Genomic DNA, 27,765 nt, shown 5'->3' on the forward strand with positions numbered 1-27,765 from the left:
CTGAGCTAATGGGAATCTCAATCAAACATAACAAAGACTATAATCTGGAACTCACTGGGAGCTTGGCACTAGGAGCTCTGTTTGCAGGAGTGTAAATGTTGAGGTAAAGACAGTCTTCAGAAATGTCTGGGACTTCCAGCAACATTCCAATGAGGCTCTGCATCAGATCTATTGTGAACTGTTTGTTCTGAATGCACCTGAAAAAGAGGCATGATTCATCAATAAGACATTGGACGTGAGCTCTCTATGTGGGCCAGAACTTAAGCAAACGGATGACTCACATGCGTGGCTGCTGGGTGGCATCCCTCACTCCTTCCCATCCCTCCACCGGCTGAGGTGCAGCCAGTCTAAGAGCAGGGCCCACGGGCGGCTTGGCAAATGGGACGCCTAAGTAGGCATGGACCCCGGCCTCTGTCCCCTTTACACTCAAATACTCACCCCTCAGGCCCCCAAGCTTTGTGTGGACTACAGGTGCTGTCACGATAATCAGGAATGCATCAGAATTATGATGTTACACTGCAAGATGTATATATTCAATGTGTAGCCTATTTAAAGCTAAGTGACTCATTTAATACAAGTGGATAAGTCTCAGATACATCAATTCGTTTTCAGCCAGGTAGAGCTATGTGACACATCTGCTTTACCGGTCTCCTTTTGAGGCTTTTAGATTTCACGAAACTATTCCCAGAAGCTATTTTATATTCAAAATTATGCTGAATATAGGGTAGAACGGGGTAATGTGAGGCACTTTTTACATTTGCTCCCCTCTAAGTGAAATGATTTATCAGTCAAATTTACACATTTCCCATTAATTCAGGATGTTTCCTAGAAAAGGGCATTAGCAGAATGTATTCATGACAAAGGGAAGTGAAAATATGATTGTTTTAAAAAAACTTGTCTTGTGTCTCAGTTTACCCTAGCTGTGGGGTAAACTGAGACAGACCAGAGAGATCAAGGGGTCCACTGATCCACTTACTTTTTCCACTCTGTAACTACCATAACAACACTTGTTGTAACAGCTAGAATCCTGACAGCTAGATAGAAAACCAAATATTCCAAAAATAATGTCGGACTAGTAAGAAAATCATGGGGTTTGAGCGTGATACGATCGTTTTCAGCCGCCGCATTTATCAATAATGGACTGGCGTACGCTGAGATTGGCGAGATACGACTGTTTGATAAATCCCACGCGATACCTGGCGTAGGGAGGTATTTTTTATTTTTTATTTTTTTTATTTATAGAGTATTGCATACATCAAAACATTGTTTACAAGTTATTTCTTGTTGTTGATTACTGAAAATAAAAAACAGTACAAGTGAAACAATCAATGATCGTAACCAGCAAAACCTTAATACTCCCCTTTCTGTTTTTTTTTTTTTTTACTTTTCTAGAACAATGTAACAGGGATGCATTGACAATAATAATATATCAATATATCAAAGAGAGAGAAGAGAAAAATAAAAATAAATAAATAAAGAAAGAAAGACACCTTTTGAAGGGGGATAACCTAGCACCTTTTAGAGTGGGTGTATTTTTTACATCAAATAAATAAGAAAAATAGAAATAGGAAAAACATAGCATGTTTTTTCTAGATTAGAAATAATAGACATAAATAAGAATACAAACAAAAACAAATACAAATAAAAAGGGCAACAATCCATCACATGTAGGGGTTCGGTTTGGGAGATTTTTCTTCCCTTAATCCATCGGAGCTATATAATTTGTCTGCGTCTTTTTCATGAACAAAGTCCAATTTTCCCATATCTTAGTGAACTTGTCCATTTGTAAATTAAGTGAGAAGGTTATTTTTTCCATCAGATAAATGTCATTAATTGTGTCTGCCCATTCTTCTAATGTGGGAGGATCGGGATGCAACCAATGTCTAGTAATGTTTTTCTTAGCTACTGTTATCATTATTTGAAATAAATATTTATCAATATTTCTCATAAAAAAATCAGCTTTACCTAGAATAAATGTTTCGAAGTTATTAGGAATTTTCGTGTGGAATATTTTTTCCATTGTTTTAAGTACCTCTGACCAAAAATGTTTTAACCCTGGGCATTCCCAAAATATATGCCAATGGTTTGCATCCCGATTTCCACAGCCTCTCCAGCATTTAGAGTCTCCTCCAGAGTAATGGGCTTTTAGTTTTGGGGTAATAAAAAATCTTACTAAGCACTTCCATGCGAACTCCCTCCATGTGTATGAACTAGTACATTTCCATTGTGAATCACAGTAGTTATGCCATTCCTCTATTGTCATCTCAAAGTTTCCCTCTCTTTCCCATTTATTTTTTATGTATTCTGTAGAGTATGTTTTTTTTGTCAAGAAACCTTTATATAATCTAGAAACTGTACCTTTGTTAGATTCACCTGAATAGGCCCTTAAAATTTCTTTCAGCACCGGGTCTTCCAAATCTATTGGATTTTTTTTTCTACATTTATCAAAATAGTTACGCAACTGTAAATACCTAAAAAAATCTTGTTGCTCTAAGGAGAAGTCTTTTCTTAGAGTTTGGAAATCTTTCAATTGCCCTTTTTTTGTAAGTGAGTAGAAGGTTGTAATCCCTTTGTCTATCCATGTTTTAAATCTAAGATCTAATTGATTGGGTTTAAAGTCAGAGTCATACGCACTCCACCTAATTATCCATAATTTATCCGTTAATTTATATTCTGTCTTGATTGTATTCCAAACTTTAAGTTGAAACTTAAGCCATGGGTTTTTCAATGTATCCATTATTCGGCCTGACTCTTTATTTCCCAAGACTGCCTGAATAGGGGAATCTTTAATTAAACTCTTTTCAATGTCCTTCCATCTTGCATTATAGTCCTGATTGCATAAATTCAATAAGGGCCTAATTTGGGTTGAGTAAAAATAATCTCTCAAATGAGGAACTCCCATTCCACCTTCTTTTTTCGGGAGTTGCAATGTCTTGAATCGCACTCTCGGTTTTTTCCCTTGCCAAATAAACCTCGAAAGAATTTTATCCCAGTCGTGGAATTGCATTTTGGAAATTTCCACGGGGAGAGCCTGAAACAAAAACAAAATTCTAGGAAGAATATTCATCTTGATGGATTCTATTCTTTGAGTCAAACTCATAAAAGGGTTAGAATTCCATCTTAATATGTCAGATTTGATCTTATTCAGGAGTGGGTCATAATTAATTTTTTTAATAGTTGTAATTTCTTTTGGTAATAATACCCCAAGATATTTTATTGCCGTTTGGTCCCACTTCAGATGAAATCTGTCTTGTAAAGCTCTTGGTGGAGTATAGTTTACTGCGTAGGGAGGTATTTGCGCCAGAATCTGCACCAGTTTCCACGCAAGTTTGATAAATGAGGGCCATTGTCTTTTGTCTTATTCAAACTAGTCACCTTGCTACCTCAAATATAATGGATTCATTAAAAGAGGGCACAAACACTGTCTCACTTTACCCCACAGCATTTGTCTCACTTTACCCTACTGCCACAATTTGAGAAAAAACTACCTCTCTCAGCAAATCAGGCTAGTCTTCAGTTATCATCATCACATGGTTTCATATGTTGGCAGTTCATCAAAATGTATGATAGAAGTTTCTCTACCTGAATCAATTTGCTTTGGCACAACAATCGATAAAGTTGGCAGCAAGAAAATTTTCTTTTAGATGCAAAAAAGACATTTTTGTGAAAAAAACCTCACCATGAGATCCTCTCTTTCATGACCAAGGGGAAATGAGAGGGGCTTGAAAACATATATCTCACATGACCAAAAATGTGTTCCATTGCCTAGATACAGGGGGTGTCTCACATTACCCCATGGCTCACATTCACCCATTCTCCCCACACACACTATACCACACACACAAACAAATGCGCACGCGCACACACACAAACAAAGCCAAACCCTAATAGTTTACAGTTAAAAAATAGATACAATAAAATTGTTATTTCCTTATACAGGAAAGAAGACACCTTAAACAAATGAGAATTGGGAATATAGGTAAAGTGTATTGTTGTTTGATGTTGTATGATGTTGTATTGTTGTATATAGGTTTTTGTACGACCTGCAATTAAAAATACAGGATATACTTGTTTATTTTGTATAATATAATATTGTAAAGTAGTTGCAGGAATATATAAGCATTGTGCTTCTGCCCGCTCCTTCTGGAACTTATACTTTTTTGTTCTTTAATATAATTGGATGCTTTATTTATGTTTGTGTTTGTATCTTTTTCTTTTAAATATTATCGATTGTTTGAGATAAATAAAATTTAAATAAAGAACTAGAACTGCAAGCAGTTTTTACCGGGGGCCAAGCCTCCGACGCAACTCGTCGTCAAGCGCCGTGCCTGCCGCTCACTCCACAGAACCTATGGATGTAAAGTTTTTGACCGTGGGATGTTCGGTGCGGGAGTTGTATAGGTATCGCTGTTTATGGATGAATTTTGCGAAACTGCCACGGTGGAACGATGCAGCTCAATTCACAGAACAAGTGCATGTCAAGTTTTTTAATGTGCGATGTGTGGTTGGCGAGTTATGAGCAAAAGTAGATTGTCAGCCTTGACAAAATGGCCGCCGGAGCTAATTGCACAATGTAATGTCAATGGACATGCTAACATTCCCGCCTTTTTTCTTTGACGGAAAAAAATAAATCAAATTTTATTAAAAAGTCCCTTAAACATTAATATTTCTTGGCCATATTTTTTCTATAGACTCGTGTATGCCCCTTGATGGTTTACCGTGAGTTTTAAGAAAATTCCTCTGGCCAATTAGGAGATATAAAATTTCCTAATTTATGGCGCCCCCTTATGGCGAAAATTTCCAAATTTTTTATTGAACGCAATTAAGGGTAGCCCCAACATATGTCTAGAATTTGGACTTGATCCGATTTATGATTTTGGATTTATGAATTTCTACGTAAAACGTAGCTAATCAACAAATATTCAAAGCGCTACCGTTTTGTTATCGATGGTCGGATCAAAATTCTGTGTGATAATTTCTTTCCGTGTGGGTCGGTAGATGTTCTGTGCAAAGTTTGGTGTCAATTGTCCAAAAATTGTGGGAGGAGTAGCGAAAAATATGTTTTTCAGTTTTCACGATTTTGCGAAAAATCTATAATATCGCAAATGGGCGTGGCCTATGCCAAATGATGCAGCTGACTCCAGTGCATCTGTGGATATAAAGTTTTTGACTGTGGGACGTTCGGTGTGGGAGTTATGACCCCAAACGCGTTTTCCTTGGTGTAGCGCCACCTAGTGGCCGGCATGTCTGAATTTTTTTGTATGCTGAGATTTCACGGACCTGGATCTAGTCATGCTATTGGCATGTCTGCACCCTTTACGGTTTGGGGTGTGGACACAGTTCTAGCGGCGACAAATAAGAATAATAACTAGAACTGCAAGCAGTTTTTACCGGGGGCCAAGCCTCCGACGCAACTCGTCGTCAACCGCCGCGCCGGCCGCTCACTCCGCAGAATCCGCGGATGTAAAGTTTTTGACCGTGGGATGTTCGGTGCGGGAGTTGTATAGGTATCGCTGTTTACGGATGAATTTCGCGAAAGTGCCACGGTGGAATGATGCAGCTCAATTCACAGAACAAGTGGATGTCAAGTTTTTTAATGTGCGATGTGTGGTTGGCGAGTTATGAGCAAAAGCAGATTGTCAGCCTTGACAAAATGGCCGCCGGAGCTAATTGCACAATGTAATGTCAATGGACATGCTAGCTGAGATTAGCATCCCGCCTTTTTTCTTTGATGGAAAAAAAAAATATCTAATTTTATTAAAAAGTCCCTTACACATTAATATTTGTTGGCCATATTTTTTATATAGAGTCGTGTATGCCCCTTGATGCTTTCCCGTGAGTTTTAAGAAATTTCCTCTGGCCATTTAGGAGATATGAAATTTCCTAATTTATGGCGCCCCCTTATGGCGAAAATTTCCGATTTTTTTATTGAACGCAATTAAGGGTAGCCCCAACATATGTCTAAAATTTGGACTTGATCTGACTTATGATTTTGGATTTATGAATTTCTACGTAAAACGTAGCTAATCAACAAATATTTAAAACGCTACCGTTTCGTTATCCATGGTCGGATCAAAATCATTTTACATGATTTCTTTCCGTGTTGGTCGGTAGATGTTCTGTGCAAAGTTGGGTGTCAATTGTGCAAAAATTGTGGGAGGAGTAGCGAAAAGTCAATTAGGAGATATAAAATTTCCTAATTTATGGCGCCCCCCTATGGCGAAATGTTCCCAATTTTTTATTGAACGCAATTAAGGGTAGCCCCAACATATGTCTAAAATTTGGACTTGATCCGATTTATGATTTTGGATTTATGAATTTCTACGTAGAACGTAGCTATCAACAAATATTTAAAACGCTACCGTTTCGTTATCGATGGTCGGATCAAAATGCTTTAGCATGATTTCTTTCCGTGTGGGTCGGTAGATGTTCTGTGCAAACTTTGGTGTCAATTGTCCAAAAATTATGGGAGGAGTAGCGAAAAATATGTTTTGCAGTTTTCGCGATTTTGCGAAAAATCTATAATATCGCAAATGGGCGTGGCCTATGCCAAATGATGCAGCTGACTCCAGTGCATCTGTGGATATAAAGTTTTTGACTCTGGGACGTTCGGTGTGGGAGTTATGACGTTTTCCTTGATATAGCGCCACCTAGTGGCCGGCATGTCTGAATTTTTTTGTCTGCGTAGTCCGGACGGACCTGGATCTAGTCATGCAATTGGCATGTCTGCACCCTTTACGGTTTGGGCTGTGCACGCAGTTTTAGGGGGGTAAGTATAATAATCCTTACAAAAACAATAGGGTTCCCTGCCCCGCAGGGCTTGGGAACCGCGTTGCTGTGCAAAACGCGGTCCCAGCTCCTGCTCGGGCTTGGCCCCCTAATAATAATAATAATAATCGCCACAAAAACAATAGGGTTCCCTGCCCCGCAGGGCTTGGGAACCGCGTTGCTGTGCAAAACGCGGTCCCAGCTCCTGCTCGGGCTTGGCCCCCTAATAATAATAATAATAATAATAATCGCCACAAAAACAATAGGGTTCCCTGCCCCGCAGGGCTTGGGAACCGCGTTGCTGTGCAAAACGCGGTCCCAGCTCCTGCTCGGGCTTGGCCCCCTAACTAGAACTGCAAGCAGTTTTGACCGGGGGCCAAGCCTCCGACGCAACTCGTCGTCAATAGGTATCGCTGTTTACGGATGAATTTCGCGAAAGTGCCACGGTGGAACGATGCAGCTCAATTCACAGAACAATTGGATGTCAAGTTTTTTAATGTGCGATGTGTGGTTGGCGAGTTATGAGCAAAAGCAGATTGTCAGCCTTGACAAAATGGCCGCCGGAGCTAATTGCACAATGTAATGTCAATGGACATGCTAACATTCCCGCCTTTTTTCTTTGACGGATTTTTTTTTTTTTAAATTTATTAAAAAGTCCCTTAAACATTAATATTTCTTGGCCATATTTTTTATATAGACTCGTGTATGCCCCTTGATGCTTTCCCGTGAGTTTTAAGAAATTTCCTCTGGCCAATTAGGAGATATAAAATTTCCTAATTCATGGCGCCCCCTTATGGCGAAAATATCCAATTTTTTTATTGAACGCAATTAAGGGTAGGCCCAACATATGTCTAAAATTTGGACTTGATCCGACTTGTGATTTTGGATTTATGAATTTTTTCGTAAAACGTAGCTAATCAACAAATATTTAAAACGCTACCGTTTCGTTATCGATGGTCGGATCAAAATCCTTTCGAATGATTTTTTTCCGTGTGGGTCGGTAGATGTTCTGTGCAAACTTTGGTGTCAATTGTCCAAAAATTGTGGGAGGAGTAGCGAAAAATATGTTTTTCAGTTTTCGCGATTTTGCGAAAAATCTATAATATCGCAAATGGGCGTGGCCTATGCCAAATGATGCATCTGACTCCAGTGCATATGTGGATATAAAGTTTTTGACTGTGGGACGTTCGGTGTGGGAGTTATGACCCCAAACGCGTTTTCCTTCGTTGTAGCGCCACCTAGTGGCCGGCATGTCTGAATTCTTTTGTATGCGTAGTCCGGACGGACCTGGATCTAGTCATGCAATTGGCATGTCTGCACCCTTTACGGTTTGGGCTGTGCACGCAGTTTTAGGGAGGTACAAATAATAATAATAAAAAAAATCCTTACAAAAACAATAGGGTTCCCTGCCCAGCAGGGCTTGGGAACCGCGTTGCTGTGCAAAACGCGGTCCCAGCTCCTGCTCGGGCTTGGCCCCCTAATAACTAGAACTGCAAGCAGTTTTTACCGGGGGCCAAGCCTCCGACGCAACTCGTCGTCAAGCGCCGTGCCTGCCGCTCACTCCGCAGAACCTGTGGATGTAAAGTTTTTGACCGTGGGATGTTCGGTGCGGGAGTTGTATAGGTATCGCTGTTTATGGATGAATTTTGCGAAACTGCCACGGTGGAACGATGCAGCTCAATTCACAGAACAAGTGCATGTCAAGTTTTTTAATGTGCGATGTGTGGTTGGCGAGTTATGAGCAAAAGTAGATTGTCATCCTTGACAAAATGGCCGCCGGAGCTAATTGCACAATGTAATGTCAATGGACATGCTAACATTCCCGCCTTTTTTCTTTGACGGAAAAAAAAAATATCTAATTTTATTAAAAAGTCCCTTACACATTAATATTTGTTGGCCATATTTTTTATATAGAGTCGTGTATGCCCCTTGATGCTTTCCCGTGAGTTTTAAGAAATTTCCTCTGGCCAATTAGGAGATATGAAATTTCCTAATTTATGGCGCCCCCTTATGGCGAAAATGTCCAATTTTTTTATTGAACGCAATTAAGGGTAGTCCCAACATATGTCTAAAATTTGGACTTGATCCGACTTATGATTTTGGATTTATGAATTTTTTCGTAAAACGTAGCTAATCAACAAATATTTAAAACGCTATTGTTTCGTTATCCATGGTCGGATCAAAATGCTTTAGCAAGATTTCTTTCCGTGTGGGTCGGTAGATGTTCTGTGCAAAGTTTGGTGTCAATTGTCCAGAAATTGTGGGAGGAGTAACGAAAAGTCAGTTTTGCAGTTTTCGCGATTTTGCGAAAAATCTATAATATCGCAAATGGGCGTGGCCTATGCCAAATGATGCAGCTGACTCCAGTGCATCTGTGGATATAAAGTTTTTGACTGTGGGACGTTCGGTGTGGGAGTTATGACCCCAAACGCGTTTTCCTTCGTTGTAGCGCCACCTAGTGGCCGGCATGTCTGAATTTTTTTGTAGGCTGAGAGGCCGGGGGTCTGAACTAATGATGCTATTGGCATGTCTGCACCCTTTACGGTTTGGGCTGTGGACACAGTTTTATGCGGCGAAGTATAATAATAACTAGAACTGCAAGCAGTTTTTACCGGGGGCCAAGCCTCCGACGCAACTCGTCGTCAAGCGCCGCGCCTGCCGCTCACTTCGCGGAATCCGTGGATGTAAAGTTTTTGACCGTGGGATGTTCGGTGCGGGAGTTGTATAGGTATCGCTGTTTACGGATGAATTTTGCGAAAGTGCCACGGTGGAACGATGCAGCTCAATTCACAGAACAAGTGCATGTCAAGTTTTTTAATGTGCGATGTGTGGTTGGCGAGTTATGAGCAAAAGTAGATTGTCAGCCTTGACAAAATGGCCGCCGGAGCTAATTGCACAATGTAATGTCAATGGACATGCTAACATTCCCGCCTTTTTTCTTTGACGGAAAAAAAAAAATCTAATTTTATTAAAAAGTCCCTTAAACATTACTATTTCTTGGCCATATTTTTTCTATAGACTCGTGTTTGCCCCTTGATGTTTTACCGTGAGTTTTAAGAAAATTCCTCTGGCCAATTAGGAGATATAAAATTTCCTAATTTATGGCGCCCCCTTATGGCGAAAATGTCCAATTTTTTTATTGAACGCAATTAAGGGTAGCCCCAACATATGTCTAAAATTTGGACTTGATCCGAGTTATGATTTTGGATTTATGAATTTTTTCGTAAAACGTAGCTAATCAACAAATATTTAAAACGCTACCGTTTCGTTATCGATGGTCGGATCAAAATGCTTTAGCAAGATTTATTTCCGTGTGGGTCGGTAGATGTTCTGTGCAAAGTTTGGTGTCTATTGTCCAAAAATTGTGGGAGGAGTAACGAAAAGTCAGTTTTGCAGTTTTCGCAATTTTGCAAAAAATCTATAATATCGCAAATGGGCGTGGCCTATGCCAAATGATGCAGCTGACTCCAGTGCATCTGTGGATATAAAGTTTTTGACTGTGGGACGTTCGGTGTGGGAGTTATGACCCCAAACGCGTTTTCCTTCGTTGTAGCGCCACCTAGTGGCCGGCATGTCTGAATTTTTTTGTATGCTGAGATTTCACGGACCTGGATCTAGTCATGCTATTGGCATGTCTGCACCCTTTACGGTTTGGGGTGTGGACACAGTTCTAGCGGCGACAAATAAGAATAATAATAATAATCGCCACTAAAACAATAGGGTTCCCTGCCCCGCAGGGCTTGGGAACCGCGTTGCTGTGCAAAACGCGGTCCCAGCTCCTGCTCGGGCTTGGCCCCCTAATAACTAGAACTGCAAGCAGTTTTTACCGGGGGCCAAGCCTCCGACGCAACTCGTCGTCAACCGCCGCGCCGGCCGCTCACTCCGCAGAACCTGTGGATGTAAAGTTTTTGACCGTGGGATGTTCGTTGTGGGAGTTGTATAGGCATCGCTGTTTATGGATGAATTTCGCGAAACTGCCACGGTGGAACGATGCAGCTCAATTCACAGAACAAGCGGATGTCAAGTTTTTTATTGTGCGATGTTTGGTTGGCGAGTTATGAGCAAAAGCAGATTGTCAGCCTTGACAAAATGGCCGCCGGAGCTAATTGCACAATGTAATGTCAATGGACATGCTAACATTCCCGCCTTTTTTCTTTGACGGAAAAAAAAAAATCTAGTTTTATTAAAAAGTCCCTTAAACATTAATATTTCTTGGCCATATTTTTTCTATAGACTCGTGTATGCCCCTTGATGGTTTCCCGTGAGTTTTAAGAAAATTCCTCTGGCCAATTAGGAGATATAAAATTTCCTAATTTATGGCGCCCCCTTATGGCGAAATTCTCCAAATTTTTTATTGAACGCAATTAAGGGTAGCCCCAACATATGTCTAAAATTTGGACTTGATCCGACTTATGATTTTGGATTTATGAATTTTTTCGTCAAACGTAGCTAATCAACAAATATTTAAAACGCTACCGTTTCGTTATCGATGGTCGGATCACAATTCTTTCGAATGATTTCTTTCCGTGTGGGTCGGTAGATGTTCTGTGCAAAGTCTGGTGTCAATTGTCCAAAAATTGTGGGAGGAGTAGCGAAAAATATGTTTTGCAGTTTTCGCGATTTTGCGAAAAATCTATAATATCGCAAATGGGCGTGGCCTATGCCAAATGATGCAGCTGACTCCAGTGCATCTGTGGATATAAAGTTTTTGACGGTGGGACGTTCGGTGTGGGAGTTATAGCCCCAAACGCGTTTTCTTTGGTGTAGCGCCACCTAGTGGCCGGCATGTCTGAATTTTTTTGTAGGCCGAGAGGCCGGGGGTCTGAACTAGTCATGCAAGTGGCATGTCCCAACCCTTTACGGTTTGGGCTGTGGACACAGTTTTATGCGGCGAAGTATAATAATAATAACTAGAACTGCAAGCAGTTGTGAACGGGGGCCAAGCCTCCCACGCGACTCGGGATCGGGCGTTGTCGTCCGCGGCGCCGGCCCCTCGCTTCACGGAATCCGGAGATGTAAAGTTTTTGAATGTGCGATGTTGGGTGTGGGAGTTATAGCCCCAAACGTGTTTTCTTTGCTTTTTGTGGTTTTGGCGCCCCCTATGGATGACATTCGCAAAACTACGTTAGATAGAAAGATGCAGCTCAATGTACCAAACAAGTGGATGTCAAGTTTTTGAATGTGCGATGTTCGGTTGGGGAGTTATAGCAAAATCAAATTGTCAACCTCTCCATTGTAAAGACACTTTTTTGAATTTTCCCATTTTCCCGCCTAAAGACTTAGAAAATGGCGAAAACAGGCAAAATAATTTAAAAACTCTCTTTTTTAATAAGTCCGGCCCACATAGGAATTTCTTGCCCATATTTTTGCCATAGGCTCAGGTATGCCCCATGATAGTCTCCCTTCAGTTTCAAGAAAATGCCCTTTTTTTTTTTTTAAGGAATTTTCGCAAATATTTAAAGCGCTACCGTTTGGTCTTCCGATGGTCGTAGAAAAATTATTTGACCTTCCTTTGCTCGTGGGAGTCGGTAGAGCATAATGCTTTTGGTTTCGTCCAAATCGGGCGAAAACTGTAGGAGGAGTATGTTTTGGTGACTGACACAGTTTTTGCGATGTAGCGAAAAATGTATATATACGCAAATGGGCGTGGCCTATCTCAAAAGATGCAGCTGACTTGTGGGCATCTGTGGATGTAAAGTTTTTGACTGTCGGACTTTCGGTGTGGAAGTTATAGCCCAAAACGCGTTTTCCTTTGTTGTGGCGCCACCTAGTGGCTGGGATGTCTGAATTTTTTTGTATGCTGAGAGACCGGGGGTCTGAACTAGTGCTGCAAGTGGCATGTCCCACCCCTTTACGGTTTGGGCTGCAGCACCACTTCTAAACATGGAATAATAATAATAATAATAACTAGAACTGCAAGCAGTTGTGAACGGGGGCCAAGCCTCCCACGCGACTCGGGATCGGGCGTCGTCGTCCGCGGCGCCGGCCTCTCGCTTCACGGAATCCGGGGATGTAAAGTTTTTGAATGTGGGATGTTTGGTTTGGGAGTTATAGACCAAAAGGCAAAAGTAATGGCAGAGACAGATGCTCAAGTGTGTTTTTGGCGCCCCCTTTTGGAGCAATTTAAGGAAAAAGTAGAACCAGCCTGAGAACCATAGGACAAACACATGTGTGAAGTTTGGTGTTAATAGGATAAATCGTTTTGGATTTAGGAGCAGTTTTGTTAAAGGTAGCTAATGTGCAAATCTTTAAAGCGCTACCGTTTGGTCTTCCGATGGTCGTAGAAAAATTCTTTACACAACATTTGCTCGTGGGAGTCGGTAGAGCATAATGCTTTTGGTTTCGTCGAAATCGGACAAAAACTGTAGGAGGAGTGTGTTTTGGTGACTGACACAGTTTTTGCGATGTAGCGAAAGAAAATCCCATATGCAAATGGGCGTGGCCTATCTCAAAAGATGCAGCTGACTTGTGGGCATCTGTGGATATAAAGTGTTTGACTGTGGGATGTTCGGTGTGGAAGTTATAGCCCCAAACGCGTTTTCTTTGCTTTTTGTGGTTTTGGCGCCCCCTATGGATGACATTCGCAAAATTACGTGAGATAGAAATATGCGGCTCAATGTACCGAACAAGTGGATGTCAAGTTTTTGAATGTGCGATGTTCGGTTGGGGAGTTATAGCAAAATCAAATTGTCAACCTCTCCATTGTAAAGACACTTTTTTGAATTTTCCCATTTTCCCGCCTAAAGACTTAGAAAATGGCGAAAACAGGCAAAAAAATTGAAAAACTCTTTTTTTTAATAAGTCCGGCCCACATCTGAATTTCTTGCCCATATTTTTGCCATAGGCTCAGGTATGCCCCATGATAGTCTCCCTTCAGTTTCAAGAAAATCCCCCCCCCCTTTTTTTTTAAAGGAATTTTCGCGAATCTTTAAAGCGCTACCGTTTGGTCTTCCGATGGTCGTAGAAAAATCATTTGACCTTCCTTTGCTCGTGGGAGTCGGGAGAGCATAATGCTTTTGGTTTCGTCCAAATCGTGAGAAAACTGTAGGAGGAGTATGTTTTGGTGACTGACACAGTTTTTGCGATGTAGCAATAAATGTATATATACGCAAATGGGCGTGGCCTATCTCAAAAGATGCAGCTGACTTGTGGGCATCTGTGGATATAAAGTTTTTGACTGTCAGACTTTCGGTGCGGAAGTTATAGCCCAAAACGCCTTTTCCTTTGTTGTAGCGCCACCTAGTGGCTGGGATGTCTGAATTTTTTTGTCTGCGTACGGGGTACGGACGTGGATATGTCCTGGAAGTGGCATGTCCCAAACCTTTACGGTTTGGGCTGCAGCACCACTTTTACGCGGAGAAAAATAATAATAACTAGAACTGCAAGCAGTTGTGAACGGGGGCCAAGCCTCCCACGCGACTCGGGATCGGGCGTCGTCGTCCGCAGCGCCGGCCCCTCGCTTCACGGAATCCGGGGATGTAAAGTTTTTGAATGTGGGATGTTCGGCGTGGGAGTTATAGCCCCAAACGCGTTTTCTTTGCTTTTTGCGGTTTTGGTGCCCCCTATGGATGACATTCGCAAAACTGTGTTATGTAGAAAGATGCAACTGACTTGTGGGCATCTGTGGATATAAAGTGTTTGACTGTGGGATGTTTGGTGTGGAAGTTATAGCCCCAAACGCGTTTTCTTTGCTTTTTGTGGTTTTGGCGCCCCCTATGGATGACATTTGCAAAACTGTGTTTGATAGAAAGATGTTGCTCAATGTACCGAACAAGTGGATGTCAAGTTTTTGAATGTGCGATGTTTGGTTGGGGAGTTATAGCAAAATCAAATTGTCAACCTCTCCATTGTAAAGACACTTTTTTGAATTTTCCCATTTTCCCGCCTAAAGACTTAGAAAATGGCGAAAACAGGCAAAAAAAATTAAAAACTCTTTTTTTTAATAAGTCCGGCCCACATAAAAATTTCTTTCCCATATTTTTGCCATAGGCTCAGGTATGCCCCATGATAGTCTCCCTTGAGTTTCAAGAAAATCCCTCTTTTTTTTTTTTTTAACGGATTTTCGCAAATCTTTAAAGCGCTACCGTTTGGTCTTCCGATGGTCGTAGAAAAATTATTTGACTTACTTTTGCTCGTGGGAGTCGGTAGAGCATAATGCTTTTGGTTTCGTCCAAATCGGGCGAAAACTGTAGGAGGAGTATGTTTTGGTGACTGACACAGTTTTCGCGATGTAGCGAAAAATGTATATATACGCAAATGGGCGTGGCCTATCTCAAAAGATGCAGCTGACTTGTGGGCATCTGTGGATATAAAGTTTTTGACTGTCGGACTTTCGGTGTGGGAGTTATAGCCCCAAACATGTTTTTTTATTGTTGTAGCGCCACCTAGTGGCTGGCATGTCTGAATTTTTTTGTCTGCGTACCAGGCACGGACCTGGATAAGCCCTGCAAGTGGCATGTCCCAACCCTTTACGGTTTGGGCTGCAGCACCACTTTTACGTAAGGAAAAATAATAATAACTAGAACTGCGAGCAGTTGTGAACGGGGGCCAAGCCTCCCACGCGACTCGGGATCGGGCGTGGTCGTCCGCGGCGCCGGCCCCTCGCTTCACGGAATCCGGGGATGTAAAGTTTTTGAACGTGGGATGTTTGGTTTGGGAGTTATAGACCAAAAGGCAAAACAATCGCAGAGAAAGATGCTCAAGTGGATAAGGAGATGTATACTTTTTGTGTTTTTGGCACCCCATTATGGAGCAATTTAACGAAAATGCAGAACCAACCTGAGAACAATAGGACAAACACATGTGTGAAGTTTGCTGTTAGTAGGCGAAGGTCACAAACCAAACATACCTGTCAAGTCTGGTCAAAAGATGAAGCCTCAGCCAGCATCAATGCGTAAACCAAACTGGTTTCACCTTCATCGTAGCGCCACCTGTAAGAAATAAATGACTGACTTTGCTTTACCAGAGCCCCGTTGGCCAGCATGTTTCCAGGTCCATCCAGACAGCGGCCTGGATGGACCTGGAAACAACACTGTGGACACCTCTCACGACGTGGACGTGGGGTTGGATTTTGAGAGGCAAAACTGGGAAAAAAAACATGTTAGTAAGTAATAAGATTTGATCAAAAGAAATTTTTGAATTAGTAGTTTAAGTTATAAATATAATCTTACCTTTGGTCTTGTGCCGATTCATCACTGGCTGGAGAAGTTCATGTGATTGTTGCCATACAACCCATTTTCTTAACTTTACAATTATGTTTTGTTTTTATTTACAGATTCCCACCAATGTCTCCATTGGGGTTTTTACTCTCTGCAGTAAAAAAATGCACAGTATTGACCAGTGCTTTGAGGACGGAAAAAGGAGGAGTGGATTGCCACTGGATCAAAGATAGCTAAAATGTACATGTACTACGATTTTAATATGTTCCATATATTTGATTTAAGTAGAAAAAAATGTCATGATTGATGGGAAAACCTTTATACATGATTTAAATATTGGAATAGTACACCACTAGCTGCCTAGTTGGAATGCCAGGGAAATACATTCATGATAGCTGTAGTAATTAGACAGTATATTTAGTTTAACATGATCGAGATTAATATCTTTTACTACGATTTGACTATGTTCCATACATTTGATTAAAGTAGAAAAAAAAGTCATGATTGATGGGAAAACCTTTATACATGATTTAAATATCGGAATAGTACACCACTAGCTGCCTAGTTGGAATGTCAGGGAAATACATTCATGATAGCTGTAGTAGGTCGACAGTATATTTAGTTTAACATGATCGGGATTAATGTCTTTTATGTAAACGTGGTCGATCAGTGTTGCATTATCCGTCGTCGGTGAAGTAACTATTTGGATGTAACCGTGCTGCTGCATAAAGTTTTCCACAGATTTGGAAACTAGAGCATTGTCATTGAAATCCCCCATTATTATTTTACCCCCTGAAAGTTTATCCAATTGGTTGACCACAGACGCGAGGTTATTTTTGAACAAGCCTATGTTGTAAGATGGCGGTCTGTACAGGACGATAACATTGTAATTTGTAGGCCGAACATTAAAAATAATGGCTTCTAAATCAAGACACGGCACATCTAGAACGTCACAAATGATGTGGTCTTTGTGATAGAATCCGACTCCACCATGCTGTCCTGTTGCTAAATTGTGGAACATCTCCGTGTTACTGTATGAATTGGATCTTACTTTATGATGAAATGTCCACCCAGGCATTGCAATGTTCTTAACTGGTGTGTCATGTTGCAGCCATGTTTCTGTAAGGCCAATGATGTCTGCATCCAAAACTCTGTTATCATGTTTAAAGTCTTCTATGTGTTCATTTAACCCTTGAATGTTGTGCAAGCAAACTTTGAGAGTCAGACCTGTTTGAGCTAAAGGAGCCTGAATAAATGTTTCCATTTTATCTATGGAGTCTTTAATGTCATCTCTCGAATATATTGCAGTGGCTTTAAAATCTGAAATAACGAGATTTTCTAAGGAGGTTACTCTACTTAGGGCCACATACGCTTGGCCAGCTGAGAAGATTTTTTTAAAGGAGACTACCGCTTTATCTAAAGTTAAACCCTGTACTTTATGTATTGTGCAAGCCCAGGCTAGGCGTAATGGAAATTGACGTCTAACTCCACCGTTTTGTACTTTATCTTCCTCAGCAAATATTGGAGTCGCATTTCTAAGTTCTGGCACTGAACATGGACATTTTACTCTAGCTTTTCGGCCTATTTTGTCATCGTCAAATTTGACATAAATGTTTTTAGGAAAGGAGCCGTTTCCATCAAGTGTGATTTTACAAACTGTGCCAAACACTCCGTTAACAAGACCGTCGGAAACATCTATGTTTTTGATGAGCATAACACGAGCCTTAGGACCCACACATAGCAGTCTACTTAAGTAAGATGCTTTATCTAAACTACGTGCACTTGTTTTGGTAAGTTGTCCTGTATGAGGATTTTTCTGGTAATCTTGAGCCTGTATTTCAACAATATCTGAGCCTATTTTGTGCAACATATTTACATTATGAATGTCTACTGCACTGTTTGTTGCAAAAATGTGAAGGTCCTCTGTGAATTCGCCCGTGCCTGTCTCACGTTGTTTAATTAAGGCCTCATCTTGCACATCAAGTTTTTCCCCTTTTTTATGAGTTCTAATTCGATTTAGTGTCTCGGCGAAGGCTCTGTCTTTTTGACGCATTATTTCTGTTAACTCAGTATATTTGAAATTATTTTCCCAAAGGTCAGTCACCGCCTGCTCTTTATAAAGAGGTTTTCCTTTAACTGGAGGTAGCTGGTAAAAGTCCCCCACGGCAATAATGGAGACGTTACCAAACGCGGAAAAATCTGCGCATTGCTTGATTTGCCGAAGTCTGCCATGGACATAAGTTAAAATTTTATGGTCAACCATCGAAATTTCATCAATTATTAAGATTTGTAAGTCTTTGAGTTTGGCGCGCAATGTGTTGATTTTTTCCTCCCGCAGAGGTTGGTACGGTAAGGAAACGTTAACGCCGATAGCGAAGCTGTTGTGTATTGTGCTCGCGTTAATATTATATGCCGCTACACCAGTAGGTGCCGTTAGTAAAACATGTGCATCATCCGGATTGCTTGACATTCCTGCCAACAGTCTGCATGACTCGTAATACACAGCTTTGATTAAATGCGATTTGCCTGTGCCTGCTCCTCCTGAAATAAATACGCGAAATGGGTCAGGATTTTTCCCATTGACTTTATCGAGGCACCACTCTCGTATTTTGTAAAATATTTGGACCTGTTGGTCATTTAATGTGCGCATGATATTTAAAGCCTGAGATCGGGGAATTTTTAGCGCTGCAAATTCAATTGAAACATTACTAGCTGGGTCTGATTGTAAGTCAGGAATGTCTTCCCTCTCATTATTAGACGGTTGATTGGCGGCAGCTTTTTCGTCTAAACTTTCATCGCGCTCCAATTCTGTTTCGGGACAAAGATCTGCCCACGCGTCTTCTTGAGTACCAATTTGCTCTACAACTTCTCGACATCTGTCCAACTCCTCTGCTTGAACCTCAAATTGGGATCTGTTCAGGTCAACAACTTCTTTTACAGAAAGGGTGTCATTGTTACTATTGGTGATACGACCGGCTCTATAAAACTCTTCAAAACTGTTGTACGGTTTTGGCTTCAACTGATCGGAAGAGTAATAAGGCAAAAACAGCTGCAACAAGCTTTGGTAGTGTTTTTCAGAATTTTTGACTTCTGAAAAACGAGCGTACCTAACAACTGCCACATCTGTCCTTGTCCTCGCTTTAACAAAACCGTTACCATTGTCTAATTTGATGGCACCACTGCTGGACTTCTCAATTCCGTATACGTCCCTGTACTTTGACGCAAATGTAGCTATACAGATGTCTTGAAATTCAGCGCACTTGGGCCTATTTTGGTATTTATCGATTATACTACTCATCCAGATTTGATCTTTAGAAGTGTCTCCTTGTTGTGATTTTTTTTGGATCAGATTGAGAGGTTGACAAATGCGGATGATATTATCGCCGGTAGGAACAAAAGTTACTTTTCTTGAGCCTTCTTTCAGTCTCATGTTTGTTACCCTGTATACACTTTCTTGCGCGGATATGTCTCTATTATGGAGGAAGACACTTCCCAATTTGTTGAGGGCCTGTTTAGCTTCTACATTTCCGTGGGTATTTATTTCGTTTTGGGTATGCCTCAACAATAATCCCATTTCCCGTTCAGCTTTAGAAATATACGATATTATGTACACTACGCACGCAAACGCATCACAAACAAATTGGATATCGAGGTTAGCGTTCCAACAGCGCAAAAGATCTTTGTTATATTGGTTAATGTACACGTCTGAGGCATTTCTTTTGAGCACAACACTATTTTTATTTGTGGTTAATCTGTAGGCTGTCTCAAACGTTTGTTGATCGATTCCGACATGATCAAACAGTTGATCTACAGTGGCAAATGTCAGTTCCTTATTTGAAAGCGCTTCTTTTACTCGTTCCAATACAGCTTTTGCTTTACGTTTATCCGCTTCCGCTTTTGTTTTTTCCGCTTTAGTTTGTTCGCGCTTTTGCTCGGTTTTACAAATGAATGTTTTGTTGCTAGGAGGACGTGGGAAATTAAACCTGCACAGTGTGCCTCTCTTCTTACAAGACTTTGTATGTTTGGAACTATGTTTTTGCACACTGGAAACTACCTCAAACATGGGATCGGTTTCAGGGGGAAGGCTACAAGTGACGTATTTATCAACAAAGTCTATGACCTCTTGGTCGGTATTTTTGCCTATTTTGGGGGCATTCTCAACCCAGAACAGACAATGTGTATGGGGAGAGCCTCTTTGCTGGAACTCGACGCGATAAAAGTAATCGACGATCTTACCAATCGGGTTGGCCGGGGACATGAGAACCTCTTTTAAAAAACAGTGGAACCTTCGATCAAACATCCTCGCGGCGGTAACGGGATTTGATTTCAGTAAACCGCATTTTTGTGACCAATCCAGGTCTTTTACATTGGTTTTTACGTTTTGCGTTTTTGCGAAAACCTCCATTAGCTCTGTCCAGCGTAAATCTGCCGATGAAAAAGAACAGAACCATGTCGGGACCCCTAATTGACGAACCTGAGCCATCAAATCTTTTTGACAAGCAGCCCAAAAAACTGGTGTACCCCTGATTGGTTTTAAAAATTTGTAACCCATGTCGCATTTTAAAAGATTTTTAACAAAGTCCTTGTTTGAAAGATCGGCATATGTAATTTTAATGTTTTCCCCTCCATGATGGCCTTTACGCAATGCTATAGACACACTTGATACAACTTGATTGACCTCAGACAAGTACTGGGCATAAAATATATAATCTAAATTGCTGCTAAATCTACCATCCGCATTAAGTATCCTCGTATTTAGATATCTAGCGAGCGTCAGTTTGTGTGGCCTATCTTCATGGAAAGTTCCAGTCCCCTTTGGGAAAAGAACAGGGAAACACTTAGCTTCATTGCTAGTATCTGTCAGCAACCTAACGGGACTGTTACCTTGTGCAGGTGCCACTGACAAAACACTGTCGAAATGCTGATCTAAAACTTCCTGTGCTATATCGATGGGCTGAAGACAGGTGTCCAAGTGAACTCCATACTGCTGGCCAACATAAATGTGATCATCTACATCACCGTCTTTTACCTCGCCAGAATTATCTTTTGTCGTAGCTACCTCTTTAATATGGTCCGATTTGTTTTTATCTGTGGCTATGTTAACATCCTCAGGAATGCATTTATCCTTCTCTAGGGGGTTTGTCCAAACATTATTAATGTGTACATCTTGGTACCATTTATTGTTAGATATTAAATTTTGTAATGCTTGATGGATATTTTGCGTGTGCACATATTGGTATTCGTAGTGGCCCTTGTACGTTAATTTTCTTTTTAATTTGATGCGGATCATTAGATCTTGACTCTCTAAACGAGGAAGAACCGAAGTAACCGATTCGCAGTTTGAAGGGACGCAAGTTATGGGTCCACTCACGCTGTGTTGAGCCCCCTTGGGGAGGGGTAATAGTCGCATAAAAGGAATATTACGGGCACACAAATGTTGTTCCAAGGAGTTCAGTCTGCGAAGCTCCTCGGGAATAGGATCTAACCCCATATTATTTGCTACACTCTCTTGAGGAACTGTTCCTTTCCGGATTTTACCGTCACAATTATGGCATATCCACAGTTTGCCCGCAATTGAGTGCTTTACTATGCACTGTTTATCGCATGCATCATCGCATTCGTGGAGGTATTTAGAAGTGATGCATTTCTCTGCTATTGCACCAACACCTGGACTCTTATCTGAATATTTAGATTTTTGACAGTGAATAACTTGATTTACGAACAATAATCTATGGCAGACACAACAAACGTAATCTGGCCCATGTTTTACCTTTTCCTGGAACTGCTCGATAACAAAGTCTATGTTTTGCTTTTGTAATGCTATTTCAGATCGTCCTTGTTTACGTCGCCCGTCTATAGATGACTTGTAAATTGGATCAGTATTATATTTGCTTATATTGTAGTCTATGACTGTATCACGATGATCAGGATTGTCTGCATACTTTTGAACACTACTTGCTTTAACTTTATCTTTAAACAGTGGATCTGAGGCGTACTTTTGAACACTACTCGTTTTAACTTTATCTTTAAACAGTGGATCTGAGGCGTACTTTTGAACACTACTTGTTTTAACTTTATCTTTAAACAGTGGATCTGAGGCGTACTTTTGAACACTACTTGTTTTAACTTTATCTTTAAACAGTGGATCTGAGGCGTACTTTTGAACACTACTTGCTTTAACTTTTAAACTATGTTCACCGTCAGTTGCATATTTCTGTATGGATTTTAACATTTTCGCTTGCCTAAATTCAGTATCCTCTGCATATCTTTTTATTTGATGTCTTTTGTCCTGCTTAGTAAATTTGCGTGGTGAAAGTACAACACTTTCCGACATTGCGTGATGCATTTGACTAAAGGTAATCAAACTAACACATGTTATTGAGTTTATTTCTTTGACACATGCAATTGGTTCATAATGACATTCATTGCAGTGTTTCAGATATATTGCTTTTCTCATATTTTGCTCAATGTTCGCCGTAAACTTTATCCATTTATTTTGACTGTAAGTGTAAATATCGACACAGAGAAAATCTGCCGAAGCTTGTATTTCTAACTCTGTTGCCCATGATCCAACATATTTCATTTTTGAGTCCCTGAGATATTGTTCCACGGATAAAAATTCCTGTCTCAGACAAGTACTGTAAATACGCGGATTATTTTCTATTTGCTTGACTGCAGCCTTTCTAAAGGCCTTGTGATTATTCTCTATACCACTAAATATTGACGAAAGAGAGCGAAAGAAGCAATTGCCATCGCCTTCAATGGGTGTGGTTTTGCATGGTTGGGGCTGTTCCATTACAAAGGATTGTACAACTATATTTTTATCTAAACTAGGTACGATACTAAGTTTAGTGCAGATTCTGTTTTTTTCGCCTAATGTCAATCCTTTGAATGTGATATTAGGGCTATCTGTTACAGAAAGTAAACAGACATCTGAATCGTCGGTGTTTACATTAGTGTCACATGTGGAAGTGTCGGCTACAGGCTCCACAGTGACAGGGGCGATAGACGCGTTTACTGCGAGATTAGTTTTATCCGTTACGGAAATTAGACAGACATCTGAGTCACTGTCAGTGTCAACAGTAGCGTCACGTGTAGAAGTGATGGCTATAGGCTCCTCAATGACACGGGGAACATTTGTGTTTACTGCAAGATCAGTATCATCTGTTACGGAAGGTAGAGAGACATCCGAGTCACTGTCGGTATCAGAAGCGGATAACGACGCGTTTACTTGAACAGCTTTCACAGCTGTGACTTCGAAAGATTTGTTTGGGGAATTTGGATCGTCTGCGTATAAGGAGTTGACGAGGTTCTTGATATGGTTGTATAACTCGACCAAAGTATCATAGCGCGCTACTATGCTGGTTCCATCCGGTGCAACCGAACCCCAGGTACAACGCGAATGTGGGTCAAAGACTGCATAAGCAGAGTCCTCTTTGAAAACTGCGCATACGTTTTGTTTTACGTTTAGCAAGAATGTGTCTGCTTCCAGCAGTGCCATCTGAACAGCAACGTCCAAAGGCATGGCTATGTCTTTTAAAGTAGCGTCATAATCCTCAACATCGATGTCTCCGGTGAAACTATCGGAATATTCCAAACTAAACTGTTTTCGGTTTAATACGCACTGTCTGGGTAGCTCGTCAATGAAAATATAGCCAGTGGTGTTGGCTGCACTGATGGTATTTTCTCCTATCATAGTTGTGTACAACCCATCACCTTGTTTTAATACCTGATTAACTTGTTTTTTTTTCCATTTGAAAATGCTTTTTGTGACATTGGTCGTAATCGCCGCAATACTATTCGTCGCGCACTGCTTGCCTGCATTTTCTCCGAATCTATCGTCGCTCTGATCAAATGATCCTTTAGTACACCCGGGGTTGTCAAAACTCACGTGACCTGTTGTAAGTGGTATGGCAGGGGCAACATCACATGGCTCCTGGAAACATAACAGACAATGAGGAATATGTTCTTCTGTGGTTTCCTTAATAGTCAAGTTCAATAAAAGAAGGCCTTAACCAATAGTTTACATTGGGATCACGCAAGCCATTCATAAAAAGGGCACTTAGAATTGAAACATATCCATATTAATTTTGGTGGCAGTTGTCATCGCAGGTCCAGGCAAAAAATAAAACCAAGGATTTTTCTCTCTTGAAAAAGTGAAGACAACACTGTGCAACAGACTGAAATAGACATTTGATGCGTGTTGTAGTAACCAACCATGGACCAGAGCAAAACCGTTTTTCACTACAAGGAAAGCATGAGAAGGTTTTACACGTTTTAAACAATGTATGGAAGGATACATTTTTTTCACATTCTTTTACAATTATTACCTCCATTTGAAGAACCGGCCACTTGTCACTCAGAGACTGGTCGTCCCCCTGAGGTCGGTTCAACTGTAATGACAGAGTAAAAACATCTGATCATCAAACATTGTAATAATCAGTACACAACACATATAACATAACATAAACACAGAACATTTACATGCTCCATCTTTCACCCAAATTTCCATACCACAAAAATATGTGCAGACAAACATGATTTTTTTAACGTAAATAGAATTTGTTAGCCAAACTTTTAAACCTATTTTTATTGTATTCTTGTGTGATTTGTTCTTGCTGCTCACTCCATTGCTCTATTCCTAACCGTTCCTCTAATATAGTTTGTCTTTGCCTGTGGCAAAGTAAGATTTCCTCCAATGGCATATCAAGTTGCAATTTTTTTCAAACTAAAACATAAGCTATAGTAGAACATGGATGGTAGTATTGTTCAATGCAGAACTCTATAAACTGAATGTGTGCAAGCATATCACGAGTGTGTATGCTAATTACCTTGCTTGTATGCATGAAAACACTGCTCTCCAGAAAGGTGGGAACGGCAGCTTGCACATGACGGGGGGGAGGCACCAGCTTTGAAGGTTTCTCAGTTGCTGGGATTTTCAATGCCTGGACAATAATTGTAATTAAATCATTGGCAAAACAATACCTTGTATGCACAGAATGTTGGACTCTCTCTTGTGAAATGTTCCTACCAAAAAACAACTACATAAATAACTGAACAATTACAAACCTCAGGGGTCACCCGCCATTTTTCAGAGACAACAGGTGTCTCATGTGCTACCTTCCGTTTCTATAATAAGGAAGAGAAAATACATTGTAAAACTTACATTTTGAGAAATGCCATTTATAATCAATCAATGTTATTATCTTTACCATCTAATTGCATGCCATACAAGATCACAGGCACTTAGAATATATCTAGGCATCACCAACAGTTAATATTAAAATCACACAAATTACCTTTGCAATGCCGCTCCAAACGTCAGAGATCACAGGGCTTCCAAGGTCGGAAGGAACAACGTCACCCATTGCAGCCAACTAAATGAAATATTAACATAAAAAAAATGAATGGTAGCATAGATGCATACTGCACCCTTTAAATTTAATCTGTGCAATCATATTATGGATGTGTGTTGTGCATCCAAATTACCTTGTTGTTACGAGTCAATGGCACACGACGCGGAGGCACAACCTAGATAGTAGATAGAAATTAAAGCATTGAAAAAAGAATTCATAATATGAACAGTATGTAAGAGTATTGTGTTTAATTGGTGTTAAATGTTGCTGCCGTTTCTACCAAAAACAAATAGCTTAAGTACTGAAATGACCAACCTCAGACTTCATGAATTGTGAAGAAAATCAAATCTACTTGTCAAAAAACATCTACCACCACAGCCGTATTTTGTACCAGGAAATAACCTGTCACTCAATATAGCCATGTATGGAAGGATACATTTTTTTCACATTCTTTTACAATTAATACCTCTCGATGAAGCGTCGGCCACTCTTCATCACTCAGAGACAGCTCGTCCGCTGAGGTCGGTTCAACTGTAATGACAGAGTGGATGGCACACGACGGGGGAGGAACAACCCTTGGAGTAGCAGAGGTTTTCTAGATAGTAATAGAAATTAAAGCATTGAAAAAAGAATTCATAATATGAACAGTATGTAGGAGTATTCTTTTTAAATTGGTGTTAAATTTTGCTGCCGTTTCTACCAAAAACAAATAGCTTAAGCACTGAAAAATGACCAACCTCAGACTTTGCCCGCCGTACTTTGGAGAGCGCTGGTGTTCTCCGAGGTGCCACCTTCCGTTTCTATTATAAGGAAGAGTAAAGAAATCATAACACTTAATGAGATATAACAAATGAGCATGTCATATGAAATTACAGGCACTTTTAAAACATGTATACATTCAACAACAGATGATATTAAAATCACACAAATAACCTTTCCACTGCTGTCCCCAACGGCAGAATACACAAGGCTGTCGAGGTCGGAAGGAAATTTGAGATCGACGGCCGCCAACTTCTCGGTACTGAACAGTACAGGGTTCAGTACGACAGAGCATTCCTTAAGGACCACAGGTGGTGACCAAACCTAATAAAATGAAAGGCAAAAAAGTGGCATTGACATTTGATTCTCATCTTATAGGCAAAGCATTTACATGAACCGACGAATGTACTCCTCGTTATAGTTTAACTTTCTTCCAGCTATAAAACAAGTGTACAAACCTCCTGTGGAAGGAATCTCCTGTCAGGTGTGTCCCAGTCCTGAGGCAGTTCCCAATCCTCAGGCTGGCTTCGCTATAAAAAACATAGGGACAAATATGTGTTTTAATAAGTGTAGCCTTTCCCCATGAGTAAAGATTAAAACTCTTCAAAGTGTATAATTCTCACCTTGCCGCGTCGTCCAACTACTGTCTCTTTGAACGGGTCAAGAGGAGGACGAGCCACTTCTCCCTTCACAACCACCCGGGTTGTGAATGATCTCACCGGCAGGGGAGACCTGGGAGGAACCGCAAGCGGAGGTGTAATGGGTGGAGGTGTGTCTGCCTCCAGCTGCTGATTGGAGAAGTTCCAAAGCAACTGCACAAGGACCGGCATACCCAGATTATCACTCAGGTGTATCTTTGATGATGAGAAAGCAAAAGGGATATTTCATTTTTTAGATAAACCGTTTTGTTATATTAAAATGACTGGATGAATTTGTAACTTTTGCCATTTGTTATAACAATGTTACTTACGCCATCGCGACTCCACAAGCCATGGGAGTCCAGCGGGAAATGTTCCGCAATGTGGCAATACTTGACACCTGCATAAAACAATTATTAAAACCTTATACATATTACACGTGATAGTAAAGGTGACTTTAGTATTTTAACATACCATGTTTGGTTGCCACTTGGTGAAATCTCTGCCTCAGGAATTCCTGAGGAGCCTGCTCGGTGTTGATGCGCGGGACGAAGTCCAACACGAACACCTGAAAAGCACAATGGTTTTTGATTAAACACTATAAATGTTTCTTAAATAGTCTGTCATGAAATAAACGTAATTCTGTATTACCTAAAAACATACACCAAAATAATATACATGCAACAGAAAAACTACCTTAGGAAAACGGTCGCAGACTGTTCTCAGGAGCCGGTTGAAGTGGTCTCCTGCAACATCAATGCTTGGAGTCGCCGTGATATTGTTTGACGGGGCCATCAGGCACACAATATCAGGGGTGATCGGGATGTCCGCATTCAGGAGCTCAGTTCGGAGCTCTGATGCAGCTGCTCCCGGGGTGGACATGATTCCGAAGGACAGCCGTCCCTCAGGGATCGTCACAAAGCCATCTGCAATGGCCCGCAGATGGCTAGCCCCAATAACAAGGACAACCTGCAACAAAATAGGAATTTAAACATCAACATTAAATAAAACAAAATATCAAATATTTTCTTTAAAAAAAAATGTACAACAATATTACCTTTTTGTCCGGCGACTCAGCTGGTAAAA

At 40.7% G+C, this 27,765-nt stretch overlaps 1 protein-coding gene across 1 annotated transcript in view; it reads right to left on the minus strand.

Moving 5' to 3' along the window:
- Positions 1-27,765, minus strand: part of ces2b (carboxylesterase 2b) — a 71,723-nt gene that overhangs the window by 20,287 nt on the left and 23,671 nt on the right. Inside the window, exons 14-15 of the mRNA XM_080027415.1 lie at positions 282-474; positions 56-197 (exon numbers count right to left, since the gene is read on the minus strand). Of these exons, the coding sequence (XP_079883541.1) occupies positions 56-197; positions 282-474 (335 nt within the window). The remainder of the gene's footprint in view (positions 1-55; positions 198-281; positions 475-27,765) is intronic.

This window comes from Ammodytes marinus, assembly GCF_949987685.1.
Source record: "Ammodytes marinus genome assembly, chromosome: 5".
In the NCBI taxonomy this organism is placed as follows: domain Eukaryota; kingdom Metazoa; phylum Chordata; class Actinopteri; order Uranoscopiformes; family Ammodytidae; genus Ammodytes; species Ammodytes marinus.